Genomic DNA, 19,045 nt, shown 5'->3' with positions numbered 1-19,045 from the left:
CCTTCTGAGGGACAACTGGTCCACACCTCTACTCACCTCTGGCAGCTTCTGGCCATCGACGGGCGTTGGGGGCATATGGGAGGGGGGCTTCACAGGGCCCAGAGGCGCCACCTGGGCTCTGCTTCCCCCTCATGCAGTGTTCACCCTCCCCGTGCCTCTGCCCCAGAGTCCCCTCCAGAAGGACATCCGTCGTGGAGGATGAGGGCCCATGCTGCTCCACGAACTCCGAGCGAGGTTACATCCACAGGTCCCAGGGGTTAGGACCTCGGCTTGCAAACTGGGGTGGGGGGCCCCATTCAACCCTCACCGATGTGTCTCTCTCCCGAATGTCACACAAATGGGTCACGTAGCCCATGATCCTGGTGGCCTTCCCCCGCTCCCGTGCTCCACCCCACGCCGGCTTCTTGTCCGGGAGGTTGGTTTCAAGGGCCCCTGAGCTGCTAGACCTGGGGCGGGCCTTCGAGGGCGTCCAGGCAGCACTGCCGAGAGCATTCTCGCGCGTGGCTCCCAGTGCAGGTCTGGGCTCGTTCTTGAGAGTGGAGGGGTCGCCAGGAAGCAGCCCCCGCCCAGATAGGCTGCAGATGGTGTCCCGTGACTCCGCGCCCCAACAGCAGCCCCTCCAGTTCTAACCTGTCCCCTCTGATGTGGTTCGTGGTGTCTGGTGGTCTAGCTTGTGTATCCCAGATAACTCCAGATGCGGAGCACAGGTTCTGCACGTGTGGTCCTGGCTGCGCACACGTGGTCTTGGGGCCACACTCCAGCACTTTCTTGCCCTCTTTTCAGTGTGGGTCTGTCCCCGTCCTATTCACGTCCCCGCGGAGTCTCCTGCTGGAGAGGGAGACGCCTTCAGTCTGTCGCCTTTCCATTTTCTAATGGTGCATTTTGACACAATTATAAATGCTCTTCATCTTAAAGAAGCCCAAGTTATTAAATTTTCTCTTACAATTTAGTGCTTTTTGTGTTTTAAGAAATCCTTGCCAAGCCCAGGGTGTGTATTTTTAATTTACGTCAGTATGATCATGCTACAAATCCTTTCTTCCCACGAGAACTGTTTACACTTTTCATCCTTTGCCGTCTGCACATGGAATCTGCCGTTTCCAGTCAACTGTTTGTCCCCACAGCCCCTCACCCTGTGCGCTCCCTGCAGTCACTCCTGTGTCGTACTGGACAGTGCTGCTGGGGGTGGAAGCGCCCGGTCCAGGGAACCTCTGTCCTCACGCTGGGCAGCTGCTCAGAACTTGGTCCCCAGGCTGACCCATCCTTCCCTCTGTGGAGGGCAGCACAGCTAAGGGGGTGCTCCAGGTGCCGGGACCGCCAGGCAGAGACCTGGACCCGCAGGCCTGGGACGCAGCCTAGGGACCTGCATTCCCGGCAGGCTCCCTGCAGGGCTCTGATCTGCAACCAGATTTCTTCTACTCCAGGAGCCTTGGTTGGGCACTTGCTGTATGTCTGTACTGATTCAGTGCTGGGAATAGTGAACAAAGCAAACAGCCTTCCTCTGAGAGGAAAAGATGAATAGCCGATGGGAGAGATGAGAGTGATGTGCACACGCCACACTGCCCTCGGGTCAGAAGTTTCTCGTGGCATCTGCCTCCTTGGCAGCCTGTGGGCTTCCCCCTCCCTGTGGGAGCCCTGCTATCGTGGCTCCAAGCTCCCAGCCCCCACAGAGCCAGTGTATGGCAGGAGGGTTTGCTGGGTCCTGACAAGAAGAGAAGACGAGAAATGGACAGGGAGAGGGGATGCAGGGGTAACAGATGGGGAAAGTGAGGAGGGTCCCGGATGGCTCACAGACAAAGTTGCCTGGGATGTGACTTTTCCAGGGGACCAGGCATGCATGTGCGGCAAGTCGCTTAGTCGTGTCCAACTCTTTGCAACCCCATGGACTGCAGCCCGCCAGGCTCCTCTGTCCAGGGGATTCTCCAGGCAAGAATACTGGAGTGGGTTGCCATGCCCTCCTCCAGGGGATCTTCGACACCCAGGGATCGACCCTGTGTCTCTTATGTCTCCTGCATTGGCAGGCAGGTTCTTTACCACTGTGCCACCTGGGAAGCCCCCAGGGGACCAGGAGGCCCCATGAAAGGAGAGATCAAGGCAGTGAGCTGGAAGGACAGAGAGCACGGGACCCAGAGGCCAGTGGTCTCAGTCCAGTGAGCCTGCAAACACCTGGCTGCAGAGGCCCTGGGCGCCCCGCTCTCACTGCCCTCTGCCTCCCGCCCCCGCACTCTCCCCCTCCCGCTCAGGGGAAATGAGGACACGGCTTAGGCTAAGAGGGATGAGCCTCTAGCTGCACTTCCCAAAATTGCCGAGAGGCTCCCGCTGCCTGTGCTCGCTCACGTGTGGCTCCCACACAGCTGCTGACGCTCGGGGTGGGCAGAGGAGCTCCACGGCCGCCCCCCAGGCCTCCCCACTACCCACCGGGGATGTGCCATGGCACCCTCCCTATCGAGGGCGACTGGCCTGCCGATCTGCCAAGGTGTGAGGACAGTGACAGGACGGGAAGGGCCAGGGTGGCTGCAGGACCCCGTGATGAGAGGGCTCTGCAGAGCTTGGGCAGTGAGCAGGGATGAACCATACACAGTCCTCCAGGCCCGGGCCTCATCCTCTGGGGGCTGTGGAACTGAGAGCCAAAGAAATGAGGGGTGTTACTCTTCCTTCCCACTAGAACCTCTGCCACTCTTTCTCCAGGTAGAATCAGGAATCCCTTCCTTGGAAGCACCCAAGGGCATCGTGGACTGAAACTCCAGTCCCCTGTACTCTAGGCAAGACCTGGGACACCCCCTCGGAGGACACTGGCCAGTGAAGCCGCCTCCTCCTTCCTTCCTGGAGCACAGGGTCTCTTCCTCAAGGAGCGGGCACGCCAGCTCCCCTGAAGGCATCCTGGGCTGGAGGGTTGCCCGTCACTCAATGCACAGGAAGAGAACTTACGTGTGAACAGTAACAGAGGCCATCTCTCAGCGCCAGCTCCCGTGCTAAGAACTTGGGCAGAATCTCATCCATGCTCAGGCGTGCAGCAGGAACGTTGTCTGAGCAACACCTGGCCTCTTGGTCTTCCTTGGTACCAATGCCAGCCCCAGGTGAGACCCTGGGACTTGTTAGACCCGGGGATGGGGACCGTCCCCCTCCCATCTCTCCACCCCACCTTATACCTTCGGGTGACAGTGTTGCTCACTTCTGGCCAGTATGTCAGAGCTAAAGTCTGCCAGCAGAGGGCGCCAGTGAAACTCTAGGGAGAATGTGTGCCTTCCTGCTAAAAAGTATAGAAGCATGTGGCAAGGCCCTTCTTTCTCCTGCCTTGAACTCATACGTGATGTCTGGAAGGGCAGCAGCCATCTTGCGACAATGAGGTGACAAGCGTGAGGATGAACCCAGAATACAAAGGAGGGGAGAGTGGAGAGATGAAGCACCCAGACCCTGGCTCTGTGCTGAGTCCTCAGTTATTAGCTGGGCTTCCTGTTACCTGCACTGAATACATACTTGCCCTACGCAGACAGGGAATGTCATCTCTGTTCCACAGACAAGAAAAATAGGGTGCCCTGCATGACAGTGCTGAAGAAATGAGGTAGAATTCAGACCCAGAACCCAGACACCAGAGCCTGAGCTCTCATTGCCTATGAAGTCTGTTAAACAAATTAGTCGTTTAAGTAAGATTGCAAGGAGAATGTTTGTTCTATTTAAAAGGATAATTATAGGCTAATTACCAATGAGTCCTGCCTTCCTTTTAAATTCAGTGCAGTGGCCCCAGCTCTAAGGACCGATGCATCCTTCCCTGGCGGTGGTCACTTGGATCACTCATCCCCAGAGGATCTGGGACTTACCAGACTGAACAAATGCAAAACCTGTTGTGGGGCCGGAGCTCAGGGCAGCCTGGGCGGACACCATGCCCCAGCCCAGTCCCAGCCACCCAGTCCAAGATGGAGCCGGGGCCGCCAGGGGAGCCTCTGCCCTGAGTCCCACCTGCAGTTACAGGCAGAGACCACGCACCAGTCCTCCAGCACTTTCTGGAGCCCTCTCTTCTAGCTGCCACTCGAGCCCACTCAAGGTTGGCAGTGGCTGGGAAGACAGAGGCTGTGGGTTCCCTCTGTGTCCCCTCAGTGAAGCACGGTCCTGTCCTGCCCCCGTGGTGCTGCTCAGCCTCTGCCCTGGACCACGTTACATTCCCATGTGTCACCCCCAGCCCAGCTCTGAGCCAGCCCCAACTCGTGGGTGCGGGAGGGACTCAGTGGCTGGCAGCTGGTCTCGTTTCCCCTTGTGGTCTCTCTGTGCTGCTCCTGGGGCTGAGAGAGCATGGAAATTCACCAAGTCCTTTTCCACCAAGTCCCCTCAGCTTCCCAGGCCCCTCGGGGCCTCCCCTTCTCCTTTCCCTCCCCCTAATGCACTCACTTCTTCTAACAGGTATTTATAGACCCAGCAGGTCCCCAAGAGGCCTCTCTGGGAAACCAGCTGCCTGCCTGGCCAGGCTCTAATGAGCCTACCCCTGCAGCCCTGGGCTTTGAAGGGTCTGAGACTCCACAGGCAGAAGGTGGGGGTCTGGTGTCCCATAGTGCCAGTGCCAGCAAATCCAGCTTGACACCAGGGTGATGCTGGGCTTGTCACCTGTGTCCCAGGCATGGTTCCTGTAACCACAGAGTGGTATGGGGCTGGAAGAGGTGCATGGCAGTTAGACACACAGCACCCTCCCTCCTGGCCTTATTTCTCTGTCCCTCCTCCCAGGTTAAGAGTAGGATTGGCCATGTGTGATTAAAGGCACTGGGAATCTGAGCCCAAGCTCTCCTGGGCCAGAGTCTCCAAATCTCCAGGAGCCAGAACCAGTGCCTTGTAGCAGTGAATGCTTTAAATGAGAAGCGGTCTCCAGGGGTCCGAGCAGGGGTCCAGACACATGGCCCTGCGCAGGGCAGCTGCAGATGTGCCCCTTTCTCTAGCTTTTAAAAAACCCACTCACCATCTTAATCATTTCTAAGTATACAGTTCAATACCACTAAATACCCTCCAGTATTCTTGCCTGGAGAACTCCATGGACAGAGGATCCTAGCGGGCTACAATCTGTGGGGTTGCAAGAGTCAGACATGACTGAGCGACTATCTCATACACACACACACACACACACACACATACACACACAGACATTCATACCACCATACAAGCATCTCCAGAACTCTGTGTCTTGCAGAACTGAAACACCGCCCTCACCAACACTAACCCCCCAGCCCCTGGTATCACCCTTCTACTTTCTGTCTCTATGACTCTGACTCCTCCAGGGATCTCTTACAAGCGGAATCACACAGTACACATCCCTCTCTGTCTGGCTTATTTCACTGATGCAGTGTCCTCAAGTCCCCTCCATGGCGCGGCAGGTGCCAGAGCTTCCTTCCTCAAGGCTGAGCCACGTCCCCCTGTGTGCACAGACTGCTCTGTTTGCGCATCATCTGTTGCTGGGCACCTGGCCCTGCAGCTCGTGGTGATTGTGGCTGAAGCTGCTCTGAGTGACAGCTCAGTCCATCCAGGCTCGCAGCCTCCGCTGTGTCCTGCTGGCGTGACTGCAGTGCCTGAGGTTTCCCCAGCACCCTATTCCCCTCTTTGTAAATGCTGTTGTTGTTGTTCAGTTGCTTAGTCGTGTCTAACTCTTTTTGACCCCATGGACTGCAGCACACCAGGCTTCCCTGTCCTTCACCATCTCCCAGAGCTTGCTCAAACTCATGTCCGTCGAGTCAGTGATGCCATCCAACCTCTGTCGCTTTCTCCTCCTGCCTTCAATCTTTCCCAGCATCAGGGGCTTTTCCAGTGAGTCGGCTCTTCACATCAAGTGGCCAAAGTATTGGAGCTTCCACTTTAGCACCAGTCCTTCCAATGAATATTCAGAGTTGATTTTCTTTAGGATGGACTGATTTGATCTCCTTGCTGTCCAAGGGACTCTCAAGAGTCCTCCCCAGAACCGCAATTCGAAAGCATCAATTCTTCGGTGCTCAGCCTTCTTTATGGTCCAGCTCTCATATCCATACCTGACTGCTGGAAAAGCCATAGCTTTGACTATTCAGACTTTGTTGCCAAAGTGACATCTCTGCTTTTTAACCGCTCTCTAGGTTTGTCATAGCTTTTCTTCCAAGGAGCAAGCGTCTTTTAATTGTAAATAGTCCCTTTAATAAACTCTTTCCAAGTCAATTCAGTTGCCATCCCCCCCTTCCAGGGCTTGCCCAATAGAAACAGGGGCAGAGGCCAAGCAGGGCCACGAAGGGGGCTCAGGCCCCCGTGGAGCCGCTGTGGGCCTGTGGTGCAGCAGCTGGCAAGATACGGGCCTGGGAGGAAGCTGGGTCAGCTTGTGATGGGCCTGGGACTGTGGAACAAGCGCTGGCTTTTACTCTCATTGAGGTGGGCAGCTGCTGGGTCCTCTGAGCAGAGTGACATGGTCTGACTTACGTTTTCAGATGGCTTCCATGGACCTCCCTGGTGGTCCAGTGGTTAAGAGTCTGCGTTTCCACTGCAGGGGACACAGGTTCAATCCCTGGTTGGGGAACTAAGATCCCGCATGCCAGAAGACGTGGCCAAGAAATAAATAAATATTTAAAACAAAAAAGTAAAAGGACTCCGTTTCTGGGTTAGAAATGGACTGAATGGGTGTGAGGGCAGAGTCTCGCTGTCAGAGGCCCTGCACTCACGATGGGGTGATTGGAGGAAAGTTTCTTTTCCAAAGAAACCCGGAGTCCAGCCACTGTGCTGTAGGAAAATCAAGCAGCCCATGAGGAGGGGAAGCAGGTCTCCCAGCCTCAGCCCCTGCTGAGGTCCTAGCCAACAGCCAGCAGCGACCTGTGGAACGTGTGAGCAAACCCTCCTGTAGGTGGACCCGCCAGCCCCCACTGAGCTGCCCAAGCTGACACCACGTGGGATACCAATGAGCCTTTTCTGTGGAGCCTTGCCCAAAACACACACTCAGGAGCTAAACAGATAATTGCTTTTATTTTTAAGCCGCTAAGTATAACTTTGCAGTAATAAACAATGAGAGTCTCACTACTTACCAAAAAGTGTTTACAGCATTATATACCCATGGTTCCCTGCTTTTGCTCCTTCTGTTTCTCCTATCCTATCTGTTCTGTCCCTTCAAGAGTCTCCAACTGGTGAACTCCTGTTCATCCTTCAAAGCCCAATTCAAATGTCCCTTTCACTATGGAGGATTTCCCTAAAATTGCTCCCTACCTTCTTCCCACCACAAGGAGAGAATAAATGTCTCTTCTATCTATACTATGCTGCTAAATACTTCACTTAGACATGACGGCACTCAGCCGAGTGGTGGCTTTGAGACCAGGGTCCCTGGATAGACTCTAAGTATTTATCTCAAGCATCATGTCCACCCTTCCTTCCAATCTGTGCCTCACATCTCCAGGGTATGGTGGAGGGCTGACCCCAGGAAGATTCCCTAGAAAAGAGGGTTAAATGTAGGGAAGTTGAGATGAAAGACTGAAATACTCTTCCCCTTGTGGGAATAAAAGCTGGATGTAAGAATAAAGCCAAATGTAAGTTCCCTCCTTCCTGCCCAACAGCTGAGGGCTGAGCCCTGAGGTCTGAAGGTCAGAGGCCTCTCTGAGTTTGGTAATGCCCTTAGCTATTGCTCTGGTCATTTTATTCCTGCTAAGAAATGCCCCCTCTGAAGCACTCAACTCTGAAGCCCTCTGCCTTCCCCACCGAGCCCCTGCAGCCCTGGGGAGTCACAAGTGGTGCAGTAAGGGGGCCCATAGCTGGAGCGGACCAGAGTGGACAACGTGTGCACAGCGAGCTGTGTCTCAGAGAGGCTGGAAAGGCGTGTTTCTTTGCACAGCCTGTGGGGGCACACCCAGTGCTTTACCCCACCGTCAGCCTGCTTCTTTGCAAGAAGTCTGTGGGCTTCCCAGCAGATCTGAGGGGCTGGGGAACCAAGTCACCCCCGCGTCTGTGATGTGGACAGGACTTGCTAACAGCTGCAGGGCTCAGAGCGTCAGAGTCAGGCAGCGGCCACAGTGAGCAGGTACCAGAACTGGATGGGGCAGGCCGGGGGGGTCATGGCTCACGTCACGTTGGGGGTCACCCACAGCACACACGGAACACGGGTGCAGAGGGAGGCACAAAAGGGAGCGTTTATTTAAAATAACAGTGTCTGGGGGAGGGAGTAATTAGCAGTTTAGGATTAACAGACAAACACTACTATATATAAAATAGATAAACCAGGCCCTACTGTGTAGCACAGGGAAATATATTCAATATCTTGTAATAACCTATAATGGAAAAGAATCCAAAAATAGTGGTCTATGTGTATGCATAACTGAATCACTTTGCTATACACCTGAGACGTTATAAATCAACTATACTTTAATTTTTTAACTGAAAAAAAAACCAAAAAATTAAATTAAAAATAAAATGAGAATCACTCCAAATGACAAACTTTAAGAAGTGGGTGAATACCACAAAAATCACAAAACCTGGAAAAGTCACAGATTCTTTTTATTTGCTAATTGACCAATACCCATCTGTGGCATTTTTTCTAAATTTGTTATGATTCAACATGAAGAGTATGCAGAATTCCCCTGAAACCCAGCATTCCTAGGAGCTAAATTCCAGCATCGGTAGCGATCACTGCCCCTCCTGACACACAGCACTGACTCCCCACCAGAGATGCCCAGGAGTTTGTCTTGGGAACCCTTGCTTCTCCGGGCGTTTCTCTGCTTTTGTGGCAGCCCCACACCCTGTTTTGCAGGAAGCAGTGAGTTTGATCAGGACAAGATGCATCAACCAAGAAACACTCTGAACGGTGGCAGGGGTGAATGTGGCCTCATATGGCACTATTGCCAGTTTGGGCCCACAGAGACAAGAATTTTCATCAAATCCTGTTGTGTGTAATTCCTGTCGGAAGAGAAGACAGCATATGTCATGTTTATAATTATGGGCAATCAGTGTCAACTGCTTCCTAACAGGAGCACCAGGCCTGGAGAGAACCAGGTCCCTCACTGACCACTCTGTTCCATTGTGGGTAGAATCTTCTGCAGATGAGCTTGCGGTTTTGTTTCCCTCCCCTCCCGCACGCTGCTAGTGGGGGACGCTGTGAGGTGGTCACGCTGCTGCTGGGGGGTGGTCCTGTTGTGGGGCAGCAGCCCTGAGGGCAGGCGGTAAGTGTCCCTGGAGCCACCCTGCCGGGATGGCTGGAGACAACAAGCCAGACTACACAAGCCAGACTCGTACCCCCACTCGGCTTCCTCTCGGCTGGACCCCTGTGGCCCACAGTGCCCCCAGCTCCACCTAGGAGGGGGGAAGTCAGACAGAGGGCCTGAGATGCAGATGGACGTAGTCCTTGACCAGCAGCAGCTGGACGAGCATTAGGGGCTGGATCTGTGCAAGGGGTGGGGAGGGCGGTGGGGGTGGGGGGGATGGAGCTTCCCAGAAAATGGGTCCCCAACCTAGAACCAGGTGAGGTGTGGGGCACTTGGGGCCACTGACTGTGGACATTACCTGTGACCTGGCCGAAGGCAGCAGGCTGGACGTGGGAGCCCAGGCAGAGACACCCTGTCCCCTCACCTCCCTGAGCAAATGGGGATACTCACACGGACCCCAGGATGGCTCAGAGGTTTCAGGAGCAGATTCGTCACAGGGTCAGGGTCGCTGCATCGTCTCCTGGGTCCAGGGACTGGTCTGCCTCTGTGACACGGGAGGCTGAGGCTCACACGTGGTGAGCCAGCCCCCACTTCTGAAACCAGGATAATCCCACTGAGGTCCCTGCCGCCACCCTCCTGCTGCCGGGCGGGGATTAGAGAAGAGGCCGGCGGATTAACTGGCTCATTCTGTCCCAGCCTCTCCTGTCAGTCCCACTCCTGGGAGCCTGCTGCTCAGGTGGGGCTGCCCCTCTGCAGGACAGACAGGGGAGCCCCCTCCTCACACACAGACACTGCAGCCAGGACCCCACTGGAAGCTGGGGAACCACAGGCTTGTCCAGACCCAGAAGCAGAAGGTGTGGGGCCGTGCTAGGGGTCTGGGCAGACAGAGCTCAGGGTCTGAGGCTGCTCCCCAGCCTCATCCCAAAGGGGGACCATGCCCGGGCCTCCCAGCATCCATGCAGACCCCAGCCCCACCTCTGTGGCCTGGGCCTCCCTGCGGAAGACAGCGATCCTCCTGTGCCTGCTGTCCAGCACATCCCTGCCCCCAGCACAGGGGCAGGTCAGGATCCCTGTGGAAACGTAAGCCTCGAGGCCAGCCCCCTGCCCCAGAGACCCCTTCCTCCCTCCCCTCCCCTCCCCGGCCCATCTCGGTCCTCACCTCCCAGTCCCCCTATCCGTTTCTCCTGTGAACCTCTTCTCTTTCCCAAACCTCTGCCATTTAGGGCCCCACCCCCACCCCCTCCCCAGACCTGATCATGGAGGTCCCCACAACTCCTGGCACCCTCAGCACCTGGGGGCGATTGCAGGATGAGCGGTTGGAGTGGGAGCCGAGTTGCTGGAAGTGACCATCAGGGTCCCCCAAGGATTTGCCAGGAAACCCACATCTCAACATTATGAGGGTAAACAGGCCTAAACTGACCACCAGCTCGTGCAGCCAGGAGTCAGGGGGAGTAAAGGGGGTTCCCCATTCCCTTTTTATGCCTGTCTGCCTCCCTCTTGGCCCCAGTTCTACATTCTGTCACTAACAGCAGCTCCAGGGAAGCTTCCAGTCATTCTGTGTATAAACTACTGTGTGGCTCCCTGGGGGTGTCTGGTCTTTAGTGCTTAGTTCTGGTGGCTCCGTTAAATACAGTTCCAGCTGGGATGAGTGCAGGGCATCCTGGACTAAAGGGGCTACCTGTTCATCACACCTGAGCCCAGCACGAGTCAGACTGCTGTCAGCCTTGGTCTTACAGAAGGGGGCCCTGCAGCCCAAGGATGCCCGGGGTTTGTGTGGGGCTGAGCCGTGCACGAGGTTCGAGGTCCACTGTCCCCATGGAGGGGGTCCCACCTCTACTTTGTCACCTGCCTGCGGCCCCAGCCTCCCAGACACAGCTCAGAGGTTTGGCCTCTCTGCCTCACATCCCCCCACCAAGCCTTTAGAAGAGGAGTCGTGGCCCCAGGGTGACCTGCAAGGGGCAGCTGGAGGACAGCTGGCTGAGAAGCTGCATCTGTGCACGTCCTCAGGGTCTCCCGCCCAACCTGCCCACCCTCAGCCTCGCTCCCTTCTCTGTAGCCCTCGGGGTGTGGGGTTAGGGCTTGGCTCTGGGTGGTCAGCTCTGCCCCTCAGCGGGGTCCTAGCCAAGGGGTTCTGATCATCGTGTAACTGTTGAGTCCTGACGGGTCCTCTGGATCCCTGCCCTACAGGGGGTGGACTGTGTTGGTGTGTTTTCCTGGGTGTACGGCAGTGTGTAATTGTGTGTGTGCGCCTGTGTGTGTCCCTGTCTACGTGTATGTCTATGTTATGTGTGTCCCTGCATGATTGTGCAGGTTTGTGTATGTGCATCAGTGGGTGTCTCTGCGTGCAGACACAGGCTTCCTATGTACATGCGTCTGTGTGCATCTGTCTCTGTGTGTGTGCATACGTGTATACATGTGTGTGCGAGTGTGCATCTTTGTGTCTTCGTGTGTGTGTATGCATGTGTGTGTGCAAGGGTGTGTGAATGGGTGTGTGTACGTGTGTGCGCGTGTGTACACGCACATGTGTGTCTGCACATGCATGTGTGCATCTGTCTGTGTGCACGTGTGTGCATCTTTGTGTCTCCGTGTGTGTGCATGTGTGTGTGTTCATGTGTGCGTGCATGTGTGTGTGCGTGCGTGCACGCACACATGTACTCCTTCTGTCCGGCAGAGTGAAGCTGTGGGCAGACACCTTTGGCCGGGACCTATATGACACTGTCACCAAGTACTCGGGCTCCCTCCTGCTGCAGAAGGTCAGTCCACCTAGGGCGGCTGGGCAGTCAGCCAGATGATCAGAGCCAGGGACTCCGTCCTGGTGGGGAAGCAGGATGTCTGTGCTTATGAAGGGCCCCGGGGACCATCTAATCCAATCCCCATTTCAGACGGTGAAACTGAGGCCCAGGGAGGGGAATGATTTGCCCAAGACACAGAGCAAGCTGGTGGGATGTCAGCTCAGGGGCCGGGAAGCCAACCCTGAGATGGGATCCGGGAACAAGAGGTTGTGAGGGTGAGGGACCAATGGGAGAGGGAGTGGGTGGGCCAGATGCAGGCCCCACACTGGCGAGCAGGCAGGGGCCAGCGGAGAGCCTCCTACTCAGTGCTCCACCCTGCCTGCCACGGTGTCCTAGCTTCAGGGCCCCTGGGCAGGAGCTGGCAAACCCCCCCATGAGTAGTTCACTGCTCTGTCGATTAAAGATGACCCGCCGGGTTCTCACTAGACCCGTTAAGCTCCAGTCCCCTTGGCATCACGACTTCCAGACCATCACAAAGGAGGGTGCTGCTGTCCCACTGCCCATGGCTGAGGGTCCGTGTTCCCCATCTTCTCCCCTCTGCAGCTTCAGATTTTTTCCTAAGCACTGCTGAAGGAGCCCTTGGCTTTTAAGGTCATGCCTGTCCCCTCCGGCTGTCCTGGCCCTGGGCAGGTAGCAATGCCAGCTCCCCCTGACTCCCCTCACTCTCCCCATCGCCACACCAGCCCCTCAGCCAAGCAAGTTTCCTCCGATTTTCTCCTTCCTCTGACTCGTGAGGGAGCTGGAGACGTGGCTGTTTGGGGTGAAAGCCATGGACCTGCAGTTTGGGGAACTAAGTAACTCGTGCCCAGATGGCTTCCCAGGGCCCAGACAGTGACTCAGCGGCCCTCTTAGCGCCCAGGCTCACTGGCCGAGGGTCAGGCAGTGCCCAGCCCTGCGGCTCACAGGGTGTGGGGTTGGGCACCAAGATCTCGAGCCTCGCAGCCCCTGAGAGCCATCCCTAGAGGCAGCATGTGGAGGCCCAGCCCCTGAGCAGCTGTGTGACCTCAGTTGAGTTTCACGACCTCTCTGGGCCTCAACCTCTCCCTCTGACAGATATGAATCAGAGGACGTCTGATAAGTCACTTGTCATCTGCAGGGGAGGTTTTGGAGGAGACAGGGCCATCCTGGCCCCGGAGTGAACATCCAGTGGGAGGGCAGAGGCTGCTAGCCATCCGGGTGGACTTCTGGGTCCCAGAAAACAGGTGTGTGTCTCCATGTGTCTCCGGAACAGAAATACAAGGATGTGGAGTCCAGTCTGAAGATCAAGGAGGTGGATGGCTTGGAGCTGGTGAGGAAGTTCTCGGAGGACATGGAGACCATGCTCCGAAGGAAAGTGGAGGCTATCCAGGTGCTCAGCCTGGGGGCTGGGGGGCCCACCCACCCTAGACACCGAACACCTGCCCTGGGCCCTCCCACCCACGTCACCTTCCGCCCCGTAGCTCTGTGAGCCACCAGACTCTTGCAAAGAGGAGGTGGGGTGGGGGCAACAGGAGAGAGGGGAGGGCTGGGGTGGGTACCCTGCCTTAGGGAACAGTGTTCGGGGCTGGAGGGTCAGCCCATGGTGTCAAGAAGGACCTGCATCATGATCTCAGGTTCAGTAGTGGAACGGGGTGCAGAATGAGGGCCCAGGAGTTACCACTGAGTGAATGGTGGGTGGGGGCGGAGGGTGGGAGGGCCACGGGGTGACTGACTGCCTGTGAAGTGAACCCCCTCCCCCTCCTCCCCTCTTCCTCCCCACCCTCCCCCTTCCCTCCAGGGTCACAGCCAAACAGACCCTCCATGAGGGTGCCATGGGGAATCTCCTGCAGAGCAGCACTAAATAAGCTTTGCCCCATGGAACTTCTTCATCTTGCCCTCAGACACGAGGGTTGGGTGCAGGGCAGCAAGGATTGCTCTGCCCAGTTCACAGGAGGATAAACAGAGACCCAGAGGGTCGCAGATGATATAAAATCCCATCTTCCTGGTAATAAATGCCCTGCTGTGTCTCTACTTCTATTCACTGCGCCTTTTTTTTTTCCTTTATCTTTTTTTTAAGTTATTTGTTTATTTGTTTGGCTGCACTGGGTCTTAGTTGCAGCATGTGAGATCAAGTTCCCTGACCAGCGATCAAACCCATGGCCCCTCCACCGGAAGCTTGGGGTCTTTACCGCTGGATCACCAGGGAACTCCTCTTTTTTTTTTTTTAATATATTTTATTTATTTATTTATTTTTGGCTGCTCCATGAAGCATGTGGGCTCTTAGTTCCCCAACTGGAGATCAACCCCAAACCCCTTGCAGTGGAAGCGCAGTCTTAACGACTAAACCCCCAGGGAAAACCCAACGACTTTAATTTTTAAAGCAGTGTTAGGTTGACAGCAAGATTGTGAAGAAAGCACAGAGTTGCCATTTACTCCTCTGCCCTCACAAACACAGCCTTCCCAGCTACCAACACTCCCACCAGGTGATACACTTGTACAATCAACGAACTGACACCGATACGTCATTGTCACCTGAAGTCCATAGTCTGCTTGAGGGTTCACTCTTGGGGGTGTGCATCCCAAGGGTTTGGATGAACATGTAATGACCTGTACCCACTGCCATAGATCACAGAGTGGGTTCACTGCCTTGAAAGGTCCTGCTTGCCCCTGGCCACAGCTGACCTTTGGGCTGTGTCCTCAGGCTTCTGTGTCTGACCTTCCCCGGAACACTGCGTAGTTGAAAGGACCCTGTGTGTCGCCTTGCAGACTGGTTTCCTGTCCTGTGACCTGCATCTGCCTTTTGGCCACTGAGACTAGCACTGCTGTGCACGTTCGTGTGCAGGCGCTGATCTGAGTGTCTGTCCCCGGTTCTCGTGGGTGGACCCCTGGGAGTGGACCGTACGGGGCCCCTGGTCTCCTTTCCCCATTCACTCTCCCCGTGTCCCCGCTGCAGAATCTGGTGGAGGCTGCCGAGGAGGCTGACCTGAACCACGAATTCAACGAGTCCCTGGTGGTGAGTCCTCCTGCCCCACAGCCCTGGGAGGAACGACGGCTAAAGTCCCGGAGCCCTTCAGGCCGGGTCCCCTGAGGACGGGACATGGGGCGAGGGTGGGGGGAAGAGGCCCAGCATCGTCTTTCAATGCATGCTGGTGTGTGTGGACCTGAAGGCTGGTTCTGAACCGCACAGGTGTGAACGAACCTTCAGGGCTGGTTCTGAACTGCACGGGTGTGTATAAATGTGAGGGCTGGTTCTGAACCGCACAGGTGTGTATGAACCAGCAGGGTTGGTTCTGAACCACTCTGAGTCCTTGAGGAGCCATTTGCAGCCCAGTCGAGCGCCAGACTGCAGGCTGTCTCTTCAGAGGGAAACCCCCTGCAGGGACCCTGTTCTGGGTCCCAGGAGCCCTCCCACTCCCGTTAGAGCTCAGGGTGCTGGTGAGGGCACCTCCATCTGTCCACCTCCCCTGAATCTGTGTCTGCCTGTCTGTCCCAACACTGGCTGTGTCCACACACCAAGCAAAGTGGAGACTGAAGCCACAACCCAGACAGTTTACTTCAAAACCCGAAGAATCAACCATCGGGTCCAACTGTTTGGAACTTGCCCCAAATCAGTGGTGGCTGGACTCCTCAGCCTCCGGTCTGACCCTCTCTCACCCCCTGTCCCTCTCGGTCACCCTAGTTCGACTATTACAACTCCGTCCTCCTCAACGAGAAGGACTCAAGCGGGGCATATGTGGAGCTGGGAGCCGAGTTCCTCCTAGAGGCCAACGCACACTTCAGCAACCTGCTGGTGAACACCACCCTGAGCAGCGTGCAGCTGCCCACCAACGTCTACAACAAAGGTGCCCACCAGACTGCCCCCCGGGAGCAAACGGGGCCCCCGGGTCAGGGGAGAGTGAGTGCGGCCTGGACGGCATCACTGCCGGCAGTGTGCTTCCAAGTGTGTGCTTGTGTGTGCTCATAAGTTCAGGTGAAGACTGATTTCATCTCTTGCCCCCTCTCCCCACAATCTCACCCTTCAGACCCAGATATCTTGAATGGAATCTACATGTCCGAAGCTCTGAACGCTGTCTTCGTGGAGAACTTCCAGAGAGACCCGACGCTGACCTGGCAGTACTTTGGCAGCTCTACGGGGTTCTTCCGCATCTACCCAGGTGAGGACTCGATGAGGCATCTCCACAGGCCTCTAGGCTCTGTCTCTGGGAACAAGGCGACATTGCAACCCAAGAAGCATACTTTCAAGTGATAACTGACGAAGGGATGAACTAACGATGCCGTTGGACCCCTCGGTAAATAGCCAATCAATGCCCACCTGGACTCTGGTCCTGCAAGAAGCATATGGGAGGTGGAAAGGAGGGCCAAACAGTTCTGACCTTCAGAAGGCTGCTTCCTCGCTGGAGAAATGGGGCAAAGTCCATGCTCAACAGTGGGAACGAGGTTGAATTGTTGGGTGTTCAGCCCAGCAGACAGTAGGGGAATCTCCCTGGTCTACTGACCAAACAGAAAACAGAAGCCCCTCTGCAAGGTCTCCAGGAGCTCTGCCTCCTGTTACTGCTCATTTAAAAGGATTCACCTCCATAGCTCACACCCACTCTTACTTTAGCCCCCTCTCCAGAAAACCTTGATATGGCCCTGTTTCTGAGACAAGTGTTACTCCCTTAATCAATAGAAATTGACTAGAAAACAGATAAGAAATTCAGGCAAACCTTTAAAGTTGGGCCCCCTGCTATAACAGTGGGGAGCAAGAGCAAAACGCGGGTTCCCTTGCTGGCTCCCGTGGGTGATGAGCTGGTTCCTTTGATCAGGGTCGGGGAGTGGGGTGCGTCCCAGGGTTGGCCTGGAGGGGTGCCTGTGTGGTCTGCTCACACCTTGGTGGTGTTGAGTGCAGGGGACATGAGCAGTGCCCTGCTTTTGCTCCCAGTTCTTCAGAAGTGGCAGTTGTGTTTCTGGTATTTTTATATCTTGTTGTCCATAATTTGCCTCAACTGCACACACATGCGGTTATTTTTAGTCTACAGTTTGGTTGTATTTTGTTGCTCAAGGAGACGTTCGTCCAGGTATAAGCACTTCAGCCAAGGGTTCCCAGGTCCCCAGCCCCAGCCCGTCCTGAGGGTAGAGGATGGTTCCATGTCCCCCAGGGTTTCTCTTAGGAGGAGTACAAAACAACCTCAGAGCTCACGGCTTCCCCAGGGTGGACCCTCCCATGAAAAAATTGTGTGAAAGTGTTAGTTTCTCAGTCATGTCCAATTCTTTGCAACCCCTAGACCGTAGCCTCCAGGCTCCTCTGTCCATGGGATTCTCCAGGCAAGAATACTGGAGTGGGTTGCCATTCCCTTCTTCAGAGGATCTTCTCAACTCAGGGATCAAATGGTGGATTTCGTCTAAGCCACCAGGGACACTGCTGTCTCTACCCAAATCCACAACAAGTCATTGGTTCTTCTCTGCTCTCTGGCGCCTCAATGGGCAAGTTCATCCCTCTTCTGTGGAACAGTCCTTCAAATGCTTGAAGACACCTCCCATGTCCCTCGTGCCTTCCCCAGGGTGGAATTCCTGCTGCATCGGGGCTCCCAGAGCCGTCAACTTGTCTGCAGACCCAAAGCTTGCCCATTTTTGTCCTGGGTTGTTTGCTGTTCTTGTCGCTGGGTTCTCTTTGCAGTCTGGCTATTTCCTTGCATTCCATGGATTCCCTTTGCATTCTATTCACTGTGACTTTTGACCCGCAAAAGTCTTTGTCTGTGCTTCTTGGTGTCAGAGTAGTGTTTTAATGTTGTTTGCTTCTCAATATCTTTGAATTCCCCTGTGAATTCTTCTTTGAACCTTTAGTAATTTAACAATGTGTTTTATAATTTCCAAATATATGGGGATTGTAGCTTTATCTTTTTATTATACATTTCTGGTCTGATTCAGTTGTTTGCAGCCAGAGAACACGGTGTATACGGTGCTGATTGTATGAAATTAGTTGGGAGCTAGTTTCATAGCTTAATATGTCATCAACTGTTGTAAATATTCTACATGTGCTTGAGCAGAATATGAGTGCCTTAATTGTTGGGTAGAAATTCTGCTCACATCATTAGATGAAGCTTGTCAGTCGTATTATTTAAATTTTCCATGCCTTTACTGATTTAATATCTGCTTGCTCTTCATTAACCTTTATAACACACTTTTTAAGTCTATTTCATATGATATTCATAGAGATATTAGTGTGCTCTTGGTTGGTATATGCCTGATATCTATATATTTTCCATCCTTTCACTTCCAATCTTCTATGTCACTTTTTTTAGCCATATCTGTTGAAAATAGCATATAGCTTTTCAATTTTTATTCAAACTGACAATCTCTGTTACTACTTGGCGAGTTAAGCGCATTTTCGTGTATTATACTGATATATTTGGACATGCTACAATCTTATATTTTAGATTTCTCCTCCTCCTTCTATTTTTATGTTTCCCTTTTGCTTCTTCCTTTCTTTTTTAATGATTTACTTTTTTTTTATAAATTCTCCCCCTCCAATTCTTTTTTTTTTTTTCCCTATCACTTCTGAACTTATTCCTGTTTCCATTTAGTCATTAGTCCTGAATGTGTAACAGGGATTTATCAGGCACGTGTAACACAAGGTTTTACAATTAAATCATATTTTACCCTCTTCGCAATAAAAAAAGAACCTGAGAACTCTCCTTCTTACATCTCTGCCCCCACCCTGACTTCTTAATCTCCCCAAATTAGATGCCTTTACTGTTATCTGATACAAATATCTCATGTGTGTTCCCGGGCCTTTCCAGATTCTAAGAAAGCAAGGCCATAGAAATGAAGATATCTCCCTCAAGACATGTAGGCAAGCAGAGCTCTTTATTGAAGAGGGACTGTGTGTACCAGGGTGAAGGCAGGAAGGGATTCCAGCTCCCCGAGGACGTTCAGGGAAGGGGGTTAAAGGACACGTTGGGAAGGGGCCCTGGGAGCCCACTCATCTCCCGCTCAGGTCTCAGATTGATTGGCATCCAAGTGAGATTTTGAGCATCACCAGTCTAGTTTCTTCCTGGTGCGCTCATGCCAGAGTCAACTTCAGCCTGCAGCCACTATACCTGTGTAATTTATATGGCCTGCCCTCTATACCTGTGGGCTATGAGCCCTGAAGGGGGTTGTACAGTGTGGGGAAAAAAAAAAAAAATATATATATATATATATATAAGA

The 19,045-nt window shown here is 54.2% G+C and overlaps 1 protein-coding gene across 1 annotated transcript in view; it reads left to right on the top strand.

Annotated features, from left to right (window-relative positions):
- Nucleotides 1–10,041: 10,041 nt before the first annotated feature.
- Nucleotides 10,042–19,045, top strand: part of CACNA2D4 (calcium voltage-gated channel auxiliary subunit alpha2delta 4) — a 64,987-nt gene continuing 55,983 nt past the window's right edge. The window contains exons 1-6 of the mRNA XM_068971533.1: nt 10,042–10,187; nt 11,779–11,860; nt 13,131–13,247; nt 14,811–14,870; nt 15,537–15,699; nt 15,880–16,011. Coding sequence (XP_068827634.1) covers nt 10,042–10,187; nt 11,779–11,860; nt 13,131–13,247; nt 14,811–14,870; nt 15,537–15,699; nt 15,880–16,011 — 700 coding nt within the window. The remainder of the gene's footprint in view (nt 10,188–11,778; nt 11,861–13,130; nt 13,248–14,810; nt 14,871–15,536; nt 15,700–15,879; nt 16,012–19,045) is intronic.

The sequence above is a fragment of the Capricornis sumatraensis genome, chromosome 4 (assembly GCF_032405125.1).
Source record: "Capricornis sumatraensis isolate serow.1 chromosome 4, serow.2, whole genome shotgun sequence".
Classification (NCBI taxonomy): domain Eukaryota; kingdom Metazoa; phylum Chordata; class Mammalia; order Artiodactyla; family Bovidae; genus Capricornis; species Capricornis sumatraensis.
The sequence above is the reverse complement of the archived record's forward strand: the minus strand, read 5'-3'. Positions and strand labels throughout refer to the sequence as shown.